Here is a 25213-nt window from a genome sequence, read left to right as displayed (position 1 = left end):
GTCAATTCCTGTGGAGAGAGAGAAGGCTTATTTATTTGGAAAAGGTTTTGACCTGTTTTTTGAATATTGTGAGATGTGGCTGGCTGAATGTGGAAGAAGTTTCCAAGTTTGTGAAAGCTCACTTGTACCGTTTATTGAACATTTGATGACACTTCATAAGATCATACACCTTGAAATTCAGTGAATCTGCCTCTTGTGGGCTATAAGAATGAACATTTACAGACAAACGAACACTCACGTCTAAAAAGCTTTCTCCAATGATATTTACATCTGTACATGAAAACTTACTTTAGATTTTCCTACAAACAATTTACAGAAAAAAACTATAGGGAGGAAAACACAATGGCATTCAGTTCAAAAGTTCGTCGTCTCAGGGCTTTGGTTGCATAGGCTCAGGTCTTCCATACAAACTGAAAGGGTTAAACACGTGTGAATGTTCAAAATCATCAGATAAATCATCTTGGATTCACTAAAACACATTTAAAAAATAAATGAAGTAAGCCATGCACAAGATCTTTTTTGTTGTTGTTGCATTTATGTGTGTGGTTACTGTGACCTAGTAAAAAACTTCAATCGAGCCATTTTAAAATTTATCCTTCTCGCCATCACGAACTCTTATTAATACTCAAGCATCAATATGAATTTGTCAGCGGTTGTACATATTTCACGAGACCCATTTTTCAAACAATGCAGCTCGCTTTGAAATCAATATTTCACAAATGACATGTTTCATAACTTTGGCTCGACGTGCCGATGTGAATAATTCACTTAAGTGTAACGGGAGAGTGTTTGGTAACGCGGACGGTTAATGTGTTTGTGCGGCGCTTGATTTGTACCGGAACGAACCGAGACGCCAGAATCCCCCGCGTCACGTTTATACTGTGAGCTGTACATGAAGAAAATAAGTCTAATAATGTCATCATCAATAACTTACAGGCAATATGCCTCATAAAAAAACAATGAAGAGAAATACACAAGACTCCGAACAGCACAACTGGACGACCTCTCTGAAACGTTCAATCTTTGAGTGCAAAATGCAATATGTCACTTTTGCAAACCTTTTGTCCTCGTCCAGAAGTGTCCCAATCGACCTGAAGTCCTGTTTCTGGCCTTATTACACAGCAGCTCTTAAAAATCTCCCAATTTTCACAAAAACTTGCACCATTCTGCAGTCAAATGTTTTTTAGAGTAACCGACCTGTAAATTTGTTGACCATTTTTACTAACACAAGGGTCAAACTCAACCCATCACTTGATAGTCTTCTTATCTATTTAAACCGAAATCAAAATTTCATGACCACTAGTTGACTTATTTGGTACGCAGCCGTATAAGAAGAATAAGAATGTATAGTCAAGCTAGTCTTAACCACATGATAAACCTCCCGGCCGTCAACGTAATGATCGGTTGACTTTACATTATCCCTAAATTTTGGTCCGAGATCAGACACCAGTCTATGTGCCAGTAATTTACAAATGAACACGTGTGTGATTGGTCAAATAAAGGCGTGTGATACTGAGAAAGTGACTTATATAAGACTGTTTGGTTCAGTGATCTACTGTTCTTGACAGGTCTGCATAAAAATCTCTAGTCCAGATTGTGCTCATTGGCTCCTGTCAGCACTTATTGCTTTTGAATGCCCACGACATGACATCGCATGACTGGTCCTCTCTTCCCTTCACTCTTTCTTCCCGTCGTCCATTTCCTTTGTTTCATCTGCGTCCTTCTCATTTGATTCGCTCGTTTCATCCTGTTTTCTCGCTTCCGTCTCACACTTCGCCTCTCCTCCGTCTCGTACCTTGTCATCTACTCCCGCCTCTTTTGACGTTCCTAACTGGTATCCGTTCGCTCCTTTGTCTTTCTCCTTTTTTTCTTTCGCATGTTCCCTAAAAATATCAAGCAACCTGTGAAACTTGGGTCCCCATTTCTCCAAACCGTCGTTGTCCCCCTCCGCGTCTTTCTCGGGCTCGCTCTCGAGGGAGCTGAGAGACGCGGCCTGCGAGCCGGAGCCCTCCAGTCCGTACGTCTGCAGCGAGTCGTATGGCGGCTGCATGGGGTCAAAGGTCACCAGGGCTAGCCGGTGTTGCAGAAAGTCGCCCATTCTGTTTGTCAGAGAATCGGCCCCTGCCTTTTCAGAGTTCGCTTGTCCCACCTTCCCATTTCTCAAGCCCCACCCCCTGTCATACAGCCCCGCCCCTCCAGGTAAGGACATCACCAGGTGCGGCACATAGTTCTGTCCGCCTGACCCATGCAAGCCCATTAATCGGGCAGCCTCTGGGTACAGAAAAGACGTCCCGGGCGAAGTCATTCCTCCGCCGCTTCTCAGCAATGTGCCCTCCATGGTTCTGAAGGGCATCTCTGTTGTGCCAGGGCTGGATGTGGTTTGGTTGGTGTTGATGAGCAGATGAACATCTGAGTTTTTGTCCACAGTCGAGGCAGCGGTCGAATCGTCCGTGGTGACGGTAGAAACAGAAGCGCATGCGGTTAAGCAGTGAGGAGACGAGCCGGGTTTATGTCCCGCAGAACTGCTGTGAGACGCCTCTGAGCAGGACCCGCTCTGACTGGAGCTCTTCATGAACAAGACCTGGTCAGACTGAGAGGAACGGGAAATGTTTCAAATGTTACGCTTTTACAGAGTCAAGCAGCTTTGGCTGTGAAAGTACTTTGCCCATTTTATTAAGTCATCATGAAACGTGAGTTGTGATGGTCTTTTCTTGTCTGTTGTGATGTATAATCGACTACAACAATTCAACTGTCAATTCTGATTTCATGGTGACTTTAAAGAAAACAAAAATATAAAGAAAAAAATATATTCTGTATATACATATAAATATATATAAAGTATACGAAAATATAACAATACATAACATGACAAATTCACATTCAAAATATAACATAATTAAATAAAATGTGATTCATAGTTTAGATTTTAACATTTTATTTTGATTGAAAAATCCTCAGATACATACAAATGGGTTATTTTAGTCAACTAAAACGAACTACATTTCTGTTAGTTCAAATCAAACCAAATATAACCCTAAAACTATTTGAAAAGCTTAAACTAAAAGAAAATAAGACACACGTTGAGGCACTATCCCTTACAGAAAAGACACATGAAATTCACATGTGCAAAAAACACATGTGATCACATATGAAATGTGTGTTTTTGGAACATTTTGGTGTGAATTCCCACGTGAAACCCATGGGATAACATGTAAAAACCCATGGGATAACATATGCGACATGTCTCACTCTCCACATGTGATCACATGTTCTTCACGTCACCACATGTTGCACATGTCATCCCATGGGTTTTTACATGTTATCCCATGGGTTTCACGTGGGAATTCACACCAAAATGTTCCAAAAACACACATTTCACATCTGATCACACGTGCTTTTTGCACATGTTAAACACATGTTGTATGCATGTGATCACATGCGAAAAACATGTAAAAAACATGTGAAATTCATGTGTCTTTTCTGTAAAACTAAAATAAATTAACTGATATAGGAATATGAATTCAATAAATTAATAAAATATTTAAAATAAAACAAAATAATAAAACAACAAGAAAATGTGCTAAAAAAGCCAAATAAAATAAATTAAACTGATATAGCAATATAAATAGAATGAATGAATAAAATGTTTTTAAAAAATTGCGGTTGTTTCCGTTTCCATGGGAACAGCAAGTTCTCTGGTTGGTGGATCTCTCCAGAATTATGGTTTAGTTCCTCACCACAAATTTACAAATATTCATTTGATCAAAAATGACTTATTGTACAAATGAGCATTTACCCTTTGGTCTAAAAAGCCAACAATAATCATAGTCTTTTATTATAATACTAAACACTGATTTGTGGTTTCTATTATAGAAGCTTGTATCACGCAAAGTATTCATTGTGTTCATTGTCTTCAACAATCAATTCATTTATAAAGAAAACTACGAGTTATAAATGTCAAAATCTCACTGGTTTACCTGACTTGTTGTGTGGCTCTCCGAGACGACCTCACTTCCCGTTTCGCTCTCTTTGGGAATGCTCTCCGTGGATCCATCCGTTCCTTTATGTTCTGAACCATCGCTGCTCTTGCTGATGAACACACAGCCGGATTCTAAAGCACCGTTGGGCTGGTCCCGGCTGCTGGGCAGAACGTATGCCAGTTTGGCGAGGTCCAGTCCGGAGTTGAACTGGCCGAGTCTGTTCCTTGAAGCTGGAAGAGTCTGAATGCTGTAGCAGTACCGGCCGTAGAGAGGAGCTGAGACGGGCCGACGTGGATCCAAACCCAAACTCTGACCCCAGCTGAATGTCCTCATACTATCCAGGTTATCCTGAGAATACCTTATAGTGGAAAATGATAAAAAAGTGAAGAAAAATGTTTTATTTGTATGATTGTACAGTATGTGTGATAGATAAACAGATGTACAGACATATAGATACAAAGAGAGACAGAACAGATAAATAGAAAGACAAATCAAGAGACAGACAGACACATAGATAAACAGGCAAACAAATGAACGAATCAGACAGCAAGACAGATGAAAAGACAGCCGGAAATAGATTATAAATCATGTTTTTTTTTTGCAACTAGCGCACAACAACTCAGACAAGAACTAATATCCTGTTCTAGATGCTTTTGAGTTCCTAATATGTTAGTAAATTTGTTTTAGCCCTAGAGTAATGATACAAAAATGGTACAGTGTCATTTTTAAATTGTTAGGTGCAATAATTCTTTAATCACACTCTACAGGGATATTAAAATATAAAAGGCTTAGAAAGAAAAAAAGGCCAGAAGACAGTGTGGGTTTCATCTCATATAACAGCTCTAAGATCCGTTTAAAACGTTCATGAGCCAATCGTCTCTGCTGTAAATGTCATGTGACTAAAAATCGATTTGACGTGATTGAGTGAAACATCTACAGTACAGTAATACAATGTTCTTGAATTACACGTTGCATGTAAAAAGGATGTTTTAGAACGCACAGCTACTTATAAAATCAAAACGGCTGTTTTTGCTAGCAGTGAATTCACAGCATGTGCCAGGAGGGGTTAACCGCTGAGGTTAACCAGCCAAACCCTGACCCCCCCGTTTCAACAGCATAAATATGAACCAGATGAACTTTGCACTGAAACAGCTGCCAGACTGGCATCACAAAGGCTCATTAAACTGCACCCCACATGTACAGAGCACTCATACTTCACGTGTAGAGCATCGCATTAACAACGCAAAGGTCACGAGTTTAAAACACACATACTGATGAATGTGCACCTTGAAAATAATCAAACCACATCAATAAAAGTAACGTAAGATGCTGCTTAAAACAACATTGAATGTCAGCTGAGTGACTCACCCGGCCTAATAACATTTGACATTTTCTAAGTGAATTTTCAAGGAAATACCATGACTTGAAAGATCAAACGGTGTCGGCATTAAATCATGGAGATGAAATTCAAATAATGAAATGCTGCATCTATCTATGTGTCCAAGTCACTGCAAACACGCACACGCTTGCAAACGTACGAGTGCACTCACATATTCTTGCTGTCTCGGAGGCGCTGTGCTCGTCTCATGCTCTGGGGGGCGCTTTTCAGGGTCGCGATGTCAAAAGCAGCCGTGTCCGCTTCCCCGCCGCCCTCGTCATCATACGTGATGATGTTCTCTCGGATCTCGTCATCTTCCACAGGACATTGAGTGTCTCGCTTCGGCCTGCGTAGAGAGAGAGAGAGCGCCACCACCACTGTAGGGTGAGAGAGAGAGACAAGACGTTATTTCGACACACGTTTACAAGTTTATAACAATCATTCTTTTAGCTTAATTGCTTGAGTTCAAAACTCAGGAGACACACAACTGAATAAACAGCTTTAAAGTAGTTTTAGATAAAAGCATCTGCCAAATGCACAAATATAAATGCACGTGTATGATAAAACTTAACACTGTACTAAAACGAACAGGCACTAAAAATGTTATAGAAAACATGAAGGATTACATCTAATTATATAGAGCATTATATATTAATGTTAAATAATTATCCCAGTTAAAAAAATAACTAAATTTGTTCAAATTAAATAATTAAACAGGAGCCTGCAAAACCTAAACCTAGGGACTGCAGATGAAAAGTAGTTATTGTTACTAATTCTGGCATATTTACATGGTGTATTCTTATACAACAAGTTCATGAATATGCATGGTCCCTATTAAATAAATGAATCAATAAAATAATGTTTGAAATAAAATTGAAAAAGCTAGAGCTGCACAATAATCCATTTTAGCACCTTTAATTTGCAGTGGTTGATGGTTCGTTATTTTAAATGTAGACGTGTGAATCAGGCCAAAGAGTTCACCAAAGAATGAAATTTCTTGCATCATTTATTCACCCATTTTAAACCTGTATAAGTTTATTTTATTGAAGAACAGAAGATATTTCGAAGAATGTTGGGAACCCAACAACACTGGACCCCATTGACTTTCATTGTATAAACACAATACCCCCGAGACATTTTTCAAAATATCTTCTTTTGTGTTCCACTTTAGAAAGACTCGTATACAGGATCTGAACCACGTGGGGGGGCGGGATGATGACAGAACTTTTGTTTTTGGAGTTGGAACGCTCAAAACAATCTGTGTTGACTCAGGGGTGGGGGATTTCCACAATCTGAAATGCCGTATGATCATCGATGTACATTATGACTGGCTTAGTACAGAGATGAAGCAACACATTCATTAGAAAACCCAAATGACAAACAATGCGGGAACCACAAGGCAGGTTGGCAAAGTCTGAACAACACGCACACGCAGATGCACAAAAAGAAGCAATTCCAAGACAAGCCAGCAGGCAACGGCAGATGAAGAGAGAAAGTGATAGACAGATGCAGCTACAACAGATCATTAAACCAGTCGGGTGTAGAGAAGGTGAGCATAAGACCAGGGCAATGAAAACACTGACGAAACGCTCTGGAAATCCACACTGACCCAGAAGAGTCGAAGCGCAGGCCAGAATGGCCAGCATGGCGGCCGAGCTGAAGCCCAACAGCGAAGAGTTGGACGGTGAGGGCAAACACACGGCCTGCCTCTCCCAGTCCGGCGGAGACGGTTTGTCTGTTTCAACCGTTTGACGCTTCTGTTCTTCCGCCCACATTCCTCCATTCTGGCAGGGACACACCGTAACGGTAATCGTTCCTGTGCTCCTGAGGTCTGACGCACCGTCACGGAGCATTATGGGTATTTTTAGAGTAAGTAAAGAGGAAGAGCGAGGAAGAGGCTTCAGGGATGACAACAGCACCAGACTCGCCGTGTGGTCTGGAAAGAAATGAAACGCAAACGTTCATTAGTCACGCAAAGCGTTATGGAAACAAGTCATTTTTTGTTTTAAAAAAGCGGTTAAAATGACAATTTCGACACGGTTTACTTATTCTCATTTCATTCCAGATCTGTATGCCGTTTTTCCTTTTTTTGTGGAACAGAAAAGAATCTGTACTCAACTTTTTTCTACACTAAAGTTTGTAATCTGTGAGCTCCAAAACAATAAATACAAAAGAAACATAATAAAAGTAAATCAAAGTAACGTGGTTGTTTTTTCAACTATATTATTTTACATTTAAAAAAAACCATCGTTAATTGATTTAACAAATGTGAAGCATTTTCGTATCGCATATGGTACATCACATTACTTAGCAAGTAATATAGCATTTTTCTTTAATATTGTACAGCCCTAATAAAAGAATAAAAAATATTACAATAATAAAAAACTACTACTAATATATTCTAATTATAATAATTATATTCTATTGTTTTTTTTATTAAAAATATATAAGTAAATAACATATATATATTTTTTTACATATTATATTAATATAATAAAATAGTAAAAAATAATAAATAATATACATTCAAAATAGTAATAATATACTATAATAAAATGTATTGTTCTGCACAGAATAAATATCAGCATACAGGTTTGGAATGGCATGTGAGGGAAAAAAACCAGAAAAACACAGTTGACACGAGTTTTGATTGGTGGGTGAACGGTTCTTAAATCAATGACAGGACTGAGAATACTGTATAAATGAATGAGGAATGAAAGAGAGAGACCGTCGGAGCATACTGAGGGGAGTTTGCCGCGTTCAGCGGAGCAGAGTGTGACAAAGAAGACAAATGGATGAGTATAATGAAGGTGGATATACATCTGGACAGAGAGCGGGAGGAAGATGAGACAGATGAAAGAGATGAAGAGCGCACCTCCCCTCTCTCTGATGGAGAAGTTGAGGGCACTGCTGGAGTCCGGGGGAATGCTGAAGTGAATGGGAGAGTTGAAGCTGCTTTGGTCTTTATCTACCGCCCGGATCACCTGGACCACCTGCAACACATATTGACAAAGATTATGGAGAGCTATTGCATCAGGTGATGTTCTGGGGTCAGACTCATTCTACACTGCCAGTAATAACATAATATTGATACACGGATGCCTCATTAGCAGCTGTTTCTATGGGCCGCTATTTTGCAAGTCGACCGCCATATTGGAACAGTCAAAGTCGGTCCGTGAATTATACTCATGTATGAATATCAAAAGTTACGTACTGTTGTGTAAACCGAAACATTATAATTGTTAAAGTAACACAATACAACAAGACAAAGACATCATCTGCATAATGTTGGCCATTTTTGGAAAACTCATTGATGTTGACTGCATCTAAGACTGGCCTGCTCTAGTTCTCCATGATGTTCTGGTCTCTTGATAAGTGTTCACCCAACTATTGTGTATGTTACTGCTGAGAATCCACGAAACGTACTGTTAACCTTAGTCAAGGACTATCATTTTAAGCAAAAGAATGACACTCATTGAATTTGCTTATTAAAAAGAGATTTGAATGAAATGACGTGTCCTTCATTATTTGAAAAGTTTCATAAAAGAACTCGAGGTCGTAAGACTTTCTGCACGATACGCTTCTTCAGCTTAATTCTATTCACAGGGGCCGGTTGCATAAATCAGTTTTAGACTAGTCGTATACATTTTTTCTTTGATACTTGTATTTACTTTTCAACTCCGTTTCATAAAATCTGAGACTGGCTAATTTACACTATTCATTTTCTCAGTTAATGTAGAACAAGTTATTGTTCAATAGTATTCCTCTAGTATGCATAAATTTTCAGCAAATGAAAACAGTGACAAGCACCCACTGTCGGCCATTTTGTTTAAGTTGTTCAGCATTTTTTTCCACAAAGCTGTGCGCGTGTTTTATCCAACTGTCTTTCTTGTATGACTTAAAGTCCCAGTGAAATTAAAAATGACAATGCCTATTTTTTCTTAAAATATCGCAGCGTTTATTGTAAATAGTTTATCAATGTGGGTCATTTTCATTTTAAAAACTGTGTGCCCTCATAATCTTCAGTTAAAATCTGAAAAAGCACTTCCGTCCTGTAGTGACTATCCATCTTAAATGACGTATGTTAGACGGCTTGGGCGGAGCATCCGTTAACTCCTCCCCTTCAACTGTCAGTCTCCTGCCAGTGCCATTTCAAAATGCGATGGCTGTTTTTATACATCCAATCAAATCGCAGAGAAAGACAAAAGCCACGCCTGCTGTTTTTCTCATTCCAAATTCCATTTCACTCAGAAATGAGTCAAAATACGCAAGTAAAAACGTACGCAACTTCCGGTTCACGGGAACTCGTAAATTATACTAGTTTTCAGGCACAGTCTTAAGCTAATGGCTATCAATGGCTAGAACTGTCTAGAGCTTCATTGTAGGGGTCATTTGAGGTCAAAGTACAAGTCAAATGGGCCGACCTGTCCGGCGTTGCTGGAGTCGCACATGGCGGTGCTGTACTGTCGGTCGAGCTCGGGAGGGTTGTCGTTGAGGTCAAGCGTCTCTATGGAAACCGCTACCCTGGTAACTTGGCTTGGGCTGTCTGTGGAAGAGAAGAGAATAGCCTTATGGGTAAAGTTAGAAATCAAAAAGCTTTTAAACCGCAAGTAGGTCAGCTCAACCTAACTGACTGTGAAACAGAAATGATGTAATCTGCGTCTTTGCTCCACATCATGACCCGAAGTGGCACGAACGCCATCATGTGCTCATCTGCTGTTCTGAATATGATGTTACATAACGCAATCAACAGAACCACACTTATCGCACGCTGGCTTGCCCAAAAAGTCATTACTGAATATAAGCAGTAAATGCACTTTAGGGGTCACTTCTAAGATGTACCGCTTCTTTAAGAATGAAATCCGGTGACCTTGAGCTCAGGTGGAGCGTCACGAAAGGAAAACCGTGCGAGGGACTGAGCTCCAAAAGCAATTTGAGTTTTCATGCCATTATCCCTTTCTCTTCCATTTCTGTTTGCCCGTGTCATCTGTGAGCGTTCGTGTCCCCGGCCGGATCTCAAGTAATAGCTTCTCAGCGGCACGATTACACACCACTGCCCGTGTGAAATTGTCGGACGCCCGTGTTCCTTTAACAGTAATGGCGGGGAGGTCTGGTTACCTCTCTGTGTGGCGATGACAGTGATGTTATGCCATTGGTCCTGCTCTCGATCCAATTCCATCGCCGTGGTGATGAGACCGTTGTCGGCGGTGATACGAAACAGCGCCTCGGGGTCTGACTCGGGATCAATGGAGTACCTGTGAGGAGAAAAGACAGGCGGATTAGAAGATGTACAGGAGCGAGCGAGTCATTTCAGGTCAATAACCCATTTAAGCAGAGAAACGTAATGAAAGTAAAACCAGCCCACACACATCCTGCTGGAACACAAAACTGACAGATGAGTAAAGAAATACATATTTACTTAATATTGTTGCTGAGGCCTGTGTCCGGGTCGATGGCGGCCACTCTTCCCACCACGCAAGCCGGAGGGCAGTTTTCAGACACGTCGAGTCGGTACCGGGCACGGGAGAACCGCGGAGGCTCATCCGCGTTCAGAACCGTCACCCGCACCATAGCCCGGTCCTTAAACGGACCCCGTCTCAAAAAGCGTGAGTCGATGTTTGGATTCTGCACCTCCACGGCGAGAGAATACGTGCTGCGGCGCTCGTAGTCGACGGCCTATTTCAGCACAACAAAAGCACATCCTTATTAAAAAACACACACTCTGGGTTTCTCTATTCTGTATTTGGCAGCAGGAGGAAGGCTTTCTAAAATATCGCTTCATTTCAGCGAGAATTGAAAACTCCCACATATTCGTCTCATCTCTAAACCTCCGTAGAAAACATATAGACAGTCAAAAATAGCATGTGTCTGGGATGCGACGCTTCAGGATTTGCTCTGGTGAGATTAAGTCACTCATGCATGTAGGTCCAGAAACTTCTGGTCATGATGAGATTTTAAATCCACCACACTGCTGTCCATCATTGAACTACAGACGCATGCATGTGATAAAACATAATCATTTAGATGTAAAACACAGGAGGGATGAGTAAACATGGATTATTATTTAAAGAAGTTTATCATGGAAAAACAGATTTTCAAGGCTTTTTAATAGTCGGAGTATGATTATGTAGTAAAATACACCCAGAGGTTTCTACACAGACACTTGAGGACTTCAAGTCCGTTCATACCAAGAACAATAAGCATAACGATAACTATATTTGCGTCCACATCAAAGGATGATAATGTTATATTTATTCTAAGATCGTGAGCTAGAGTAAATGCTGGAGCTCCAACATTTGATTGGCTGTCAATCATTTATCAGATGAATTAAAACCTTCTGAAAGTCATCACAATGATATATTTCCATTTATTCATTTTTATCCAAGTCACTTGGATATTTGGATACACTTATTCTCTAAAATCAATGTTGATATGCTTTTAAATTTGTTTCAAACAGCGTATCTCCATATTTTGTGATTTTGATTTTTTTGCCATAAATCATTATTTTTAATAATCACCCTTCATATCAGTGGGTTTTGCAAATATCTAATCCTTAAAATGTGTCAAAAAAGTGCTTGTCAACTTTGACAACACAGTGTAGAATCATTTGAAAAGTTCAGCGTTTTTCCCTTTCCTGAAATACAGCGCATTTGGACATCCGCGGTTTCGAAAGGACAGCAGCGGTGTGTTTGTCATCTGTGGTTGTTCTAGATCCAAACAAAAATGTAAAAAAACATGTTTTGCAAATATTTCATTCACTACATGGCATTTTGATAAATAGGCACAAAATGCTTTTATTTAAAACATGCACTTATATTTAATCTTAAAAAAGCTACATCGTGATTCAGCACCGTTTAGGTCTGAGGAATACAGTAAAAAATATTGTTCCATTTAAAAAGTTACTTGATAATATATCTCAATATCTTTGCTCTAGACAAAAATGTCATTTTATTTTGTCCCAATTTAAAAAAGCATGATTTGGACATTAAACAAATGCAACAAAAGAAGACATTGACCTAGTGACCACTTACTACTTTTTTATTTAATGCACACATGTAAATGATGATCTTGATTAGGGCTGTCACGATTATGAAATTTGGCTGACGATTAATTGTCTAATAAATCATTGCGATTATGACGATTAATTGTCTGTTTTAGAGCTTTGACTTTTAATTCTCATACATTTTTTATTCAGCTTTGAAACGACCATATTGTTCTGAATATAAAGACTGTTCTTTTTCTTGGAAATACATAGGAAAAAATGGGGTCATCATACTTACGGTTTAGGCTTTAACCTGTCAATAATACAACCACCAAATACTTGTAAATGAAGTAAATTGATCAGGAGTGAATTGAAGCCACCATTAAAATGCTATCAGTCATAGAAAAGCTACTAGTCTGTTTTTTTCTCACTTGCAAAACTACAATAAAACTTTACTTCTATGTTAATGAGATTTTGGTAGACTGGTTTTCACACTGAAATAATATTAAATTGTACTGCAGGTTATTTTTATGGTATATGCTTTAGTTTTTTTTAAAGTGATTGTGTTATGGTAGTACATTTTACAAGTATTACCATGCTTTAGTTACAATATATAAACTAAAATATGCAATATGCAGATGCACTACAGCTCCCCCTAGTGTCTTCTATAGAGATGTGCGATAATTGCGATGATCTGAAACCATCGCGATGAGGTCAAACAATCGCGATGAGACGATTATTTAATAATCGTGACAGCCCTAATCTTGATGATGAAATAAATGGGTTGTACGACCACCCTCTGTCACTACTGTCACAGTCGAACTGCCTCCTGCTGCCGTCTCTTTATTCATGTTCAACAATATTTCTTATTCACGATAATCTGTCATTTTATATCTTCCGCACACATATCTCAATAATATGCAATATTCAATAAATAACCCAGCCCTCGGACCAATACCTTGGAAAAAATATGATCATGTGTCTGGACAGTATAAAAGGACTTTATTGAAAAACTGTGCCTGCGGTAGGTGCAGTAGCTGCAGTCAGTTGCATGTTGCTGGTATGGGTGGTGTTGCAGTGGTTGTAACAGCAGGAGTGTTCAGCGCAGCTAACACGCAGATGAAAAGCTCTGTCACTTGGGCTGCAGCCACATGTTAATCAGCATCTCCTTTACTCGCTCACTCTCTTGTTACCCAGCAGCATCAGTCTCCACGCGCTCCGTCTAATTTGCTTTTGGTACGTGCACAGCCCCCCCATTCCCCCCCCCCGCGACTCGAGCGCTCCTCTTGTTCTGTGCAACCTTCACATTCTGCTTTTTTATGCATGCCTCTCCTTTACTGTTTGTTGTCGCCGTGTCTTTAACTAGCACACATACCTGTCATTGAAGTATGCGCACACATCTGTCTTTATAAGCAGCTATGAGGGCCGAAAATAGCTTGCTATTCATTTTTCACTTTGCGTATTTTGGATCAGCTAAAATGTGGATCTCTCCTCTTTTCAATTAGTTCCGTGAGAATTGCTGCTTTTTATTTGAAATGCACGCTTGTGGATCCATGCAGAGTTTCTGGAGAAATAAACTGGTGCCTGTACACGCCACGACGAAGCCTCCCGAGGGGCCGCAGGTCAAACTTTCTTCCGCCGGCACTTATACGCATGTTTGCTGGCAGAGGCTTTCAGCGCAGATTAACTCTCATTTACATCTGAACTCAATTAAAGTCATTTCAATTCATGCAGTTATTGTTTCTTTTATAGCTTTTCTTTATAGTTCCTTTATTCTCGCTCTGTTTAATTTCGTTCTCTCATGTTTTACAGTCAAGCTGCTTGGAACAATGTGAAAATATAAAAATGTATAAATATAAAGAAGACAATATTAAAAGAATTGAATACATTATCTCTGTTGGTTGCTAGGTTGTTCTGGATGGTCGCCAGGGCGTTGCTATGCAGCTGCTGTGATGCTCACGAGTGTTTTTTTATTGCGTTTCCTATGCAGTTGCTAAGGTGTTACTATCCGTATTTCTAGCAGGCCACCCTCAAGTGTCTAAAGAGGTCTAGTCTCCGCCTACAATTACGTCATTTTATTACACAAGATGCATGACATCTTTCAGGTCCAAGACCCAAGTGCATAAATCTAAATAACAGTACACATGTCATTTATATTCCGCTCACTCACCTTGTTTAATAAAATCACAGCCTCTTGGTTCAGTCCGGTTATGTTGAACGTGTCTCCCGCCTCTCCGTCCACGATCGTAAAGTCCATCCGAGCGTTTTCCCCCAGGTCTGCATCCGTTGCCGAGAGACGACCGATCTCCACCCCAGGGACGGCCAGCTCGGACACGGAAAATGACCACATACCTTCAGGAGAGAAAAATGACGAGAGCGTCACAAATAATCAGTCAAAAACAAGGGTGTGCTATAAAACCATGATGTCACTGCATAATTGCCGCCATTAATCACGTTACATAAGGCATTGGTATAAATCTCTCACGGCCATTCAAACGCTTTTCAAATCGATAAGCGTCGCACCCTCCGCCAGACTTTAAGTCAAAGACAATTTGAAAAGAGCCAAGCCTCCCCCTTGGTTCGGAAAGACAGTTTATCTTCAGTTATAAGACAGTTTAATAACAGCTCTTCGTTCTTTCTATACTGTGGGCCAAGAATACAAGTCTAAAAAGAGAAAACCTCCTCGACTCGCTTGAAACTTAATTAGAGACAACAAATAACGCAGGCAATCTTCTGCACTCATTAAGAGAATAAAAAGTGCTTCTCTTCTCACAGGAGAGCAACACATCATATCTTATATCATGATCAATCACAGGAACAAAAATAAAATGCAGTTGCTAAGATGCTCGGAGAAGTTGCTAGCGTGTGCTGTACGGTTGCTACTGGAGTTAGTTTTTTCCATTTTTATACCTGTTTTATCATTAATCACACACAAATATTTTCTAGAGAAGAGAAAAGAGAAGGGATAGAGAAAAGAAGAGACCAGAAAGAGAAAAGAGGAAGCGATCAGAAAAGCAGAGAAAAAGACGAGGACAGAAATAAAAAGAAGAGAAAGAGAAGAAGAAAAAAAGAGAAAAGCAGAGAAAAAGAAGAGGACCGAGAAGAGAAGAGAAAAAAGCTGAGAAAAAGAAGAGGAGCGAAATAAAAAAGAAGAGAATAGAAGAGGAAAGAGAAGAGAACAGAATGAGAATAGAAGAGAAAAGAAAGAGAAGAGAAAAGAATGAGAAGAGAATGAGAAGAGAATAGAGAAGAGAATGAGAAGAGAATAGAGAATAGAAGAGAAAAGAAAAGAGAAAAAAATGAGAAGAGAATAGAGAATAGAAGAGGAAAGAGAAGAGAACAGAATGAGAATAGAAGAGAAAAGAAAGAGAAGAGAAAATAAAATAAAGAGAAGAGAATAGAGGAGAAAAGAACAGAATGAGAATAGAAGAGAAAAGAATGAGAAGAGAACAGAATGAGAATAGAAGAGAAAAGAAAGAATAGAATGAGAAGAGAATAGAGAATAGAAGAGGAAAGAGAAGAGAACAGAATGAGAATAGAAGAGAAGAGAAAAAAATGAGAAGAGAATGAGAAGAGAAGAGGAAAGAAGAGAACAGAATGAGAATAGAAGAGAAAAGAAAGAGAAGAGAATGAGAAGAGAGAATAGAAGAGGAAAGAGAAGAGAACAGAATGAGAAGAGAATGAGAATAGAATAGAGAATTAAATGAGAAGAGAATAGAGAATAGAAGAGAAGAGAAAAGAAAGAAAAGAGAATGAGAAGAGAATGAGAATAGAATAGAGAATTAAATGAGAAGAGAATAGAGAATAGAAGAGAAGAGAAAGAAAGAAAAGAGAATGAGAAGAGAATAGAAGAGGAAAGAGAACAGTGAGAATAGAAGAGAAAAGAAAGAGAAGAGAACGAGAAGAGAATAGAAGAGAAAAGAATGAGAAGAGAATGAGAAGAGAATAGAAGAGAATAGAGAATGAGAATGAGAAGAGAATAGAGAATAGAAGAGAAGAGGAAAGAGAACAGAGTGAGAATAGAAGAGAAAAGAAAGAGAAGAGAATGAGAATAGAATAGAGAATTAAATGAGAAGAGAATAGAGAATAGAAGAGAAGAGAAAGAAAGAAAAGAGAATGAGAAGAGAATAGAAGAGGAAAGAGAACAGTGAGAATAGAAGAGAAAAGAAAGAGAAGAGAACGAGAAGAGAATAGAAGAGAAAAGAATGAGAAGAGAATGAGAAGAGAATAGAAGAGGAAAGAGAACAGAGTGAGAATAGAAGAGAAAAGAAAGAGAAGAGAATGAGAAGAGGAAAGAAAAGAAAGAGAAGAGAATAGAAGAGGAAAGAGAACAGAGTGAGAATAGAAGAGAAAAGAAAGAGAAGAGAATGAGAAGAGGAAAGAGAAGAGAATGAGAAGAGTAAGAGAAAATTATGAAAAAAGAGAACAGAAAGAGGATGGATGGATATTATTTTATAAAATTTATATGTATAATATAACATGGAATAAGAGACATCTATCTTCATTGTTTTTTTTCTACATTTTTGCTGATACAGACAGACAGACAGACAGACAGACAGACATGTGAGAGATGCAGGTTCAACTCTGTCCGGCGCTTCAACCATGAAAAAGCCAACTATAGGATAAAAACCCTTCCAAGAGAAAGAGTGAGAGGGCGTATCAAAGAGAGACATGTGATCCAAAGAGAGAGCGCGCCACAGAAATATGAAAAGGAATGCTACGATTCCACGCTTCTTTTAAGAGGCTAATTTGCTGGCCAACGGAAAATGAATCACGCAAACAACAAAGGCTGAGACAGTGTGATTCACCAGAGGCAGTTTGTGCCAGCTAATAACTTCTAACATTCATTAAAGCCGAGAGCAGCCAAGAGAAGAGGATTGCAGAAACACACTGTGCGAATACAATATGGCTTCTTTGCACACTATATCAACACTGTGCATTATTCAGAGGAGAAGAGGAAGGATAAGCAGAAGAGATTAGGATAGATCGATAGAACAAAAAAGAGAATGACATTAGGAAACCTGGCGGAGCGAAGGCTGGGAAAAGCGGAGGAGACGAGTGTGTATTCATGTAGGAGAGAGAGAGAGAGAGAGAGAGAGAGAGAGAGAGGGAAGATGTGTTGTATGTCTCCGAGCGGTATTTTTCAGCTGTGATTTTGCTGCGTACTGAGGCAGAACGCTCTGAACCTTACATGAAATATTAATCGTGTGGATTTTGATGAGGGAATCCACAGGGACGCATGATAGAAGCCGTAACACTCTTCGGAAACACCCGAGAGCACCTCATACACATTATCGTCATCATCTGATAATGTTCACCATCATTATTGTTATGAAAATCTTTATAATTACGATACACAGCGTGATGCAGTCGTTTCTCCGAGGGTTTGTGACAGACAATCTTGGTACGGATGCCATTAAATGATCGCTGTGGCGTTGGGAATGAATACCAGTAATCACATGTGTCCCTGAAACTGTGCCGTACGCCACCATTACTAGAGTTGTGCTTCACAGGCCGTCCCACAGAGGATCTTTAACGTGGTAGCAACATTTAACTCTTACCGAATATTCAAAAGATGCCCTTTAATATCTGAGTTAGGAGGTTAAATGGAGTGCAAATGGGAACCTGCTTAAGTCCGATAAGAAAGAGTCAGAAATGTCACAAACGTCTCGGTCGTTCAGAAGAGATCTCAACAACGTCTCAAACAGATGTGTCAAGTCTGCGATCAAAACTCAATATTATTGAAGATCTCAACATGGACTCATTTCTCATTAAATTGACCCAAATCCAGATTATTTTACCTCTACATTCTACATTCATTTCACACCTCCATACTCTTCATGTGTTTCAACAATTACACTCTCGTTTATTTCTCATACGCAACTATAAGAGAAACATCTGAGACTAAGTTAGATACTTAAATGAAACGCAACAGAGAAGTCCATCAAATCTCCCGAGATATGAAAGAGCAACAAATGAGCATCAATCTTCCTCTGAATGAACACAATTTTCGTTCCTGTGCTGATGTATTTCCTGTTTAAACAGGAAGTTAAGAATTCTAGTTCTTTAGGTGAAGGTCAAACCATAATTTGCTACGTGGTATTTTGATTCTCCTTTTTATTTGATTTGATTAATTTTAATGGATAAATACTTATATACACCAGATGCTGACTAATATTTCTGGACGACTTTAAAACGTTTGTGCACTAGCTTATGGTTGGCCTAAACTAAGAGACACCGACACAACTCTCATTTTACTTTCATAGGGTGTTCTTGGAAATGAAAAAAGTTCTTGTCATATTTGCTTTTGCAGACGACGCAACAAACATTTCCTTGTTTCAGACTAACGAGGCAGAAAAGAACAAGTGAACAACATGCTGTAACCAACGCCAACAAACAGCAGCGCTCGAAACACTTCTCTGGAAACTTAAAATCTCGCCTGGAATCACAAAAACCAGCAACAAAACATCTGTTGGCATGTGAGAGTCTTTTTTATGCTTAGAAGTTGCTTGGTTTACACATTCAGAAGAAATTCATGTTTTTAAATCTTTTGAAGCAGCGAGAAGAGCGAGAGAGAAGCTGTGGTTGAATAAGTGCACTTCGTTACTATACTTATTAAGTATTATTTTGGGGAATTTGTACTTGAGGACTATTGAAACAGAATACTTTTACTCGATTGCATTTGCAAGCAAAAAAGAACTACACTTTATTACATACAATTTCAACTAGACATTTAAAAGTGCAAAATATATCATTTGGAGATTATCGCGAGTTTATATTTGCTACACGCCCATCATTTATAGACACATATCAAACCCTAGCATAGTCTTTGACATAAAGTGTTTTCATTTTAAGATTTCCATCCAATATAGAATTACAGATTACAATTTATAAATAAATAATCATGTTGATATATCCTGAATAAACATAACTTCTCTATCGCTAGAGCATTAGCACCGCAAAGTTTACGGGCCCTATCGTACACTCGGCGCAATGCTTTTGCTAGTTTCAGCCCCGACGCAGTTCTCATTGTCCCGTCCTGCGTCGCGTTGTTTAAATAGCAAATGCATTTGCGCTCATTTGTGGGCGTGCTGGTCTAAAAAAAAAGAGGCGTTTTCAGGCGCAGTGTTGGCATGTTGCTATTGAGGAACTGAAAACAGACTGCGCCATAGACCAACTAAAACCTAGTCTAAAGTCTAAAGTTAATGGCGCAATATATATTGTTTTATTTAAAGAGCGCGTAAGTAGAAAATGCGCCTCTGGGCGTGTCCACAACGAGCTTTCACTTTACTTAATAGACAGAGGGAAGCGCAGCAGCACACAAACATGCCAAATATAAAAAATAAATGGATGACAATGTAAATGATTATTATTGTGTACATAAAGATAAAAATACGGGTTTTCCTGTAGATGCGTTGCCTCTCTTGAATAACATCCAGTCTTTGCTCTTGCAAATTCCACCGAGTAAATAGCGAATCCGACATGGCGCGAGCGCAACTGGCTCTTAAAGGGAATGAGAGATGAGACTCTGATTGGTTTACTGCACGTTACGCCCAAAAACATCCATTACTCATTAAGAGAATCGGGACAACCCGTTGCGCCCGGGGTCGTTAAACTAGCAAACGTGGATTCGGACACGCCCCGAGTGCACCTGCATTTAAGACCATGCGCTTAGATCGTTAAAATAGCGTCCTATGGGTTTAATCTCAGAGAAAACACAAACATCCTGATAGAAATGTGATTATTACAGACACAGCTAACAATCGATGATAAACATGACAAACGTCACATATCTTGAAAACTAATCTGGTCTAAATAGGACTCTGAAGTGTTTTGTAGTCATTGAGATGATTGTGATTAAACAGTCTGTGCATCACATTTACTCTAATGAGAAAATCTTCATTGACTCCTTATTTCAGCTGTTACTTTCAAATGCCAAGAAAAGATGTTAACTGTTAAATTCTTAATGAAATGAACACCTTTATAACTTCGCACAAGTATTGGTTTGCTCAGAACTTCTTAAAGCTGCAATCTATAACTTTTTAAAAATAAAAATGATCAAAAAAGTACACAAAAAACAAAACAAGTGCACACACAAAAAACAGTGTCTCACAAGGGTAAGCTACTAATAATGATTTACAAGTTGGCTGACGTCATTTCACTTCAACTAGTGGTGGCACAATATACTGATATTGTCTATAACTGTCACATTAAAAACCATGATATCATGCAAATTATAAATATTATAAAGATTTGCTTCATACTGTATAATAACTGACAGTTTCTTACAATCCAATATAGTTCTTTTTTCATTTTTGTTTCATTAATGTACATTGCATAGAGAAGAACGTGCAATAATACAATGTATTATAATGTATTTTATTCATATATAATGTTTTTATTTTATTTATCTATTATTATTATTATTTCCTTTTAATTATAATCTATTTGAAGCTGCTTTGCAACAATGAAAATTGTGAAAAGTGCAATATAAATAAAATGAAATTGAATTCTACACACAGTGTAAATTCATAAACTATTCAGCACCTGGTAAACGTCTAGAAATGTATATTAAGTGTGATTCAATGGCCAAAATAAAAGACAAAACACAAAATGAACAAAACTGAAGATAGCGTAACTTATTACTGACAGCAGCATTTTATTACTTTTTAAAAAAACATTTCAATATATATTGCGATAATTTCTATCGTTACTTTTTTGGCCATTTTTTTGGTGAAAATGTGATATCATGACAACCCTGGGAAACATACTGTCAAGTACACTAACGTGCAATTTTATGTTTCAAATATGAGATGGCGATAGAGATTTCAATACTTCAATGATTACCTAACTTAATTTATAGCTTAAAATTATTCGACTATTGTACTTACAAGTTTTTCTGTAAAATTTACCCTTTAGTGGTAATTCTGTTACCACTGAGCAGGTGAAACTGGTGATTTATATCGACTGAAATTAGCTCCGAACTCACAGCGACATCTTGAGTTATGAGTGCAGTCCGGCTCGCACCATCTCACTGGACCTCTCTTGCTCTGAGGTGACTCAGTGTTGTTTACTTCCTATTTTTCTTCGGACACACACACGCATACAAAGATGCAGACTGACAGCAACACATAGCCCTTATCAAAAAGTCACTCAAGCATACCGACCTCCCAAACTTTGATATCTCGCAAGCACAACCACAGCACACGCCGCGATGGTGTTATCTTGAAAGACATCTTTAAATATTTCATATACACGTGGATGCTCTTATCCTTCCATCAAACGTACCTTCGTATCTCGCCTTCAAACCAACACATACGCACGCGCTGCTGGGGTTTTTAGCACCTGGAGAGTCGTACGGAGGTGTGCTGTAGAAATGAAAGCTGTGACAAATCACGGGTCAGCGGGCACCAGACTCATTTGAGAGATTCATGACTAGAGCGACACTGTGATTGAGAAACAATGTGATCCAGGACACCTGCTGAGAGCAGAGAAATAATCCACACCAGCACACAACGTCTGTAATACACCATCACAACTCCCAATATGAAAGACAAAACAGATGAGATTTTCTTTTAGATGTAATGAAATGTGTATACACGATTTAAGGTTGAAAAACGCTGTATGTTCCACATACCGTGCATGTTTGTATCTCCTCTTTGCTCCGCCTCTCTGAAACGCGCAGATTTTTGACAAAGCTCATGGCTCTGAAAAGTGAGGTGTGCTATGATTGGCCGGTTAACCAGTGTGTAGTGATTGGTCGAATACTGCATGTGTGTGACGAAAATGTGAAGCCTCTTACCATATTTGGAACATCAGGTTCCTCTTCAATTGTACTGACAGGTACGCCCACCTTACTTGCGTATACATTTGGGCGGTCTTAGTCAAATCAGACCACCAACTGACGTAGATTTGTGGGGGTGTGGATACACGAAGCATTTAAGGCAGGTCTGGGTGAGCATTCGCTTTTACATAGAATGCATCTTTTCTTCTGACACTTTCATTTTTTAAATTTTATGTTTCTAATACATTCATGGGCAACTTATAACACACCAAAGACACAGAAAAACACGTATTCGCACCATATGACCCCTTTAAATGGAAAATGAATGGAAACATTTGCTTAAGTCTCCTTTGTCTCAGATATTTCTCCTGAAAGCCACACATCTCACAAACGTCTCCATTAGACTTTCAGAAGAGATCTCACCTAACATCTTTTTCATAATTAATTTGAAACTACGTTTCTGCTTGAAATGCACGAGGTTTTGTGAGGTGTTTACAGGACGAGACTGAACGAAAATCCATGACAGGTTGCTGCAAGACCGTGCAACAGGATAAACAAACAACAGGTGCTTTCAGCCGTTGTGATTATAGACTTTGATTCAAGGCTGTAATGAACGAAAGTCTCTCTATAATTGAGGCGCTGCCAATAAGACATGCTGTAATATTCAACTAACAGTATTACAAATTTCCAGGGAAATAATCTTATTCAAACAGTTCAGAGTGGCGATGGAATTTATGCATGCGAGTAATTGCGTTCGTCATCTTTATCCAGTGCGCGTCTGATAAGATCAGATCCCAATCAGACAGAATATAATACAACCCACACGAGTCAATCCCTCGTGTCAACATCTGACGTCACACTCACTATCTTCAAACAAGCGCTCGCCTCTTCAAACCGTCAATCAATTACGATAACAAGATGGATTTGGTTTTATGAATACGACTGCTGTAATAAGCTGAAGTGGACAGAGACACTGTCTGTATATGAGAGAGCATGATGTCTCATACACACCTTTTCTCCTCATGCTAGTAAATAAGACGGCAGGCATGAAAACAGCACTTGTTAGCCAACAGTGCTCGGCTAATGGATGCCGTGCACACGGACAGAGATATAAAGAGCCCTCGGCACAACTCTTTGATCTTCACAACAAAACCATTTTTTAATTCAGAGCTTATATATTCTGAACCATAAACATATACTAGAACAGACTAGAACAGACAAACATGAAACAGAACGGAATAGACTGAGATGAAATAAAACATACGAGACTGGACTGGAAAATAAATGAGACTGGAACGGAAAAGTACAAACAAGACGAAACTGGAACAGAACAGACTGCAATGAAATGAAATGGAAAAGAACAGACTGGACTAAAGTGGATGAGAAAAGTAGAGACTACACATTAAACTGGAACAGAAAAGACTCCAGACTAAACTTAAATAGAAAAGAACATAGTAAATTAAAACAGACTACACTAGACTGGAGCAGAGGGGTGGAACACATTAAACCGGAACAGAAAATACTAGAACAGACCGGAATAAGAAAAGTCCAGACTAGACGAAACTAGAAAAGAATTGACAAAACTAGACTGAACTGAACATTAGAGACTACACTAAAATGGAAGAAAACAATCTACTGTAGACTAGACTGGAAGAGAACAAACTAGACTAAAATGAAAAAATGCAAACTAGACTAAAAGGGAAAAGCACAGACTGGACTAGATGGAAATATGAAAAGTTAAGACTAGACGAAATTAAAACCGAACAGACTAAACAGAAATAGAAAAGAATAAACTAGACTGAAGTTATAAAGAACAGACTAAACTAAAACAGAGTAGACTAAAGTGGAACAGAAAGGACTACAAAAAAATGGAAAATACTAGAATAGGCTGGAATAAGAAAAGTCCAAACTAGACGAAATGGAAAAGAACAGACTAAACTGGAAGAATACAGACTAAAATAAAATAAAAAACAGACCAGACTGCACTGCAATGTACAGATTGGACAAAATTCTAGACTAGTCTGGACTGGACTAAGAAAAATCCAGATTAGACTAAAATAGAAAAGAACAGATTAAACTGGTTGGTGGCGTTGTTTTTCTGATCTTTGATTGCACAAAATTTATGATAAATATCTATATTTCTAAAATGCCACAAAATCTGTGGCCCCCTGGAACCATCTTGGGGCCCCCGAGGAGGCCACGGCCCCCAGTTTGAGAACCACTGGTCTAGATACTACACACATTCTTGTCCTTCTCTGTAAATCTGGAAACACACACTTGTTTAATTGAATGCGTGTAATACGATATGAAGGCTGAAGGCACTGACTCTGAGTGAAGCGAGGTGGGTTGTCGTTGACGTCGCTCAGATGGACGGTGAGAGTGGTGGTCCCTGTCAAGCCCCCCTGATGCCCCCCCATGTCTCTGGCCTGAAGCACCACCAGGTACTGCGCCTGTGTCTCTCTGTCCATGTCAGGTACTGCCGTGCGCACGATGCCTGGAAGACAGACACAAATCACCTAGACCACTTTCATTACTGTGCATGAGTGATATTGAACGAACATCACACTAGAACAGAATATAGTCAATAGCACAAAAGAGAATCTAGTCAGCCTTCATGTCCTAGCCACAAGTGAACAGAAAAGATTATAGCCAAGAAAACATAATACAGCAAAATCGAGTACACAAAAGGGACAGAATAATATTCAATAAAATGTTCATGTTTTTTTGTTGCTTTTCAACACTATGCCAGCTTGCATGGCTATGGTGAGAACCAATATATTAGTTTTATTCACAGTTTCATCCACAGTTACTCTCTCACACACGCCTAAGGACAATTTAGCATCTCCAGTTCACTGAATTTGCATGTCTTTGGACTGTGAAGAAAACTGGAGAACCCTGAGAATCCAATTTGTATTTAGAATTTAGTAAACCGAACAGAATAGAATATTACGCAGGTAACTGTTTAAGAAAATTTTAATATATCGTTTTAGAATATATTCTAGCTTTCAAAATCTAGTAAATGAATATAAAATAATATCATATAATATCATATCATATAACTTCATATAATTTCATATAATATAATATAA

General features: G+C 38.8%; 1 protein-coding gene across 2 annotated transcripts in view; it reads right to left on the bottom strand.

Moving 5' to 3' along the window:
• Positions 1 to 82: 82 nt before the first annotated feature.
• Positions 83 to 25213, bottom strand: part of LOC130545114 (cadherin-11) — a 56431-nt gene continuing 31300 nt past the window's right edge. For both annotated transcript variants that reach the window (XM_057319466.1, XM_057319467.1), the window contains exons 5-14: positions 24451 to 24618; positions 14511 to 14692; positions 10778 to 11034; positions 10477 to 10613; positions 9783 to 9904; positions 8234 to 8351; positions 6968 to 7294; positions 5531 to 5735; positions 3978 to 4338; positions 83 to 2590 (exon numbers count right to left, since the gene is read on the bottom strand). In XM_057319466.1, coding sequence (XP_057175449.1) covers positions 1676 to 2590; positions 3978 to 4338; positions 5531 to 5735; positions 6968 to 7294; positions 8234 to 8351; positions 9783 to 9904; positions 10477 to 10613; positions 10778 to 11034; positions 14511 to 14692; positions 24451 to 24618 — 2792 coding nt within the window. In that variant the 3' untranslated portion in view covers positions 83 to 1675. The remainder of the gene's footprint in view (positions 2591 to 3977; positions 4339 to 5530; positions 5736 to 6967; positions 7295 to 8233; positions 8352 to 9782; positions 9905 to 10476; positions 10614 to 10777; positions 11035 to 14510; positions 14693 to 24450; positions 24619 to 25213) is intronic.

The sequence above is a fragment of the Triplophysa rosa genome, linkage group LG21 (assembly GCF_024868665.1).
Source record: "Triplophysa rosa linkage group LG21, Trosa_1v2, whole genome shotgun sequence".
NCBI classification, from domain to species: Eukaryota; Metazoa; Chordata; class Actinopteri; order Cypriniformes; family Nemacheilidae; genus Triplophysa; species Triplophysa rosa.
The sequence above is the reverse complement of the archived record's forward strand: the minus strand, read 5'-3'. Positions and strand labels throughout refer to the sequence as shown.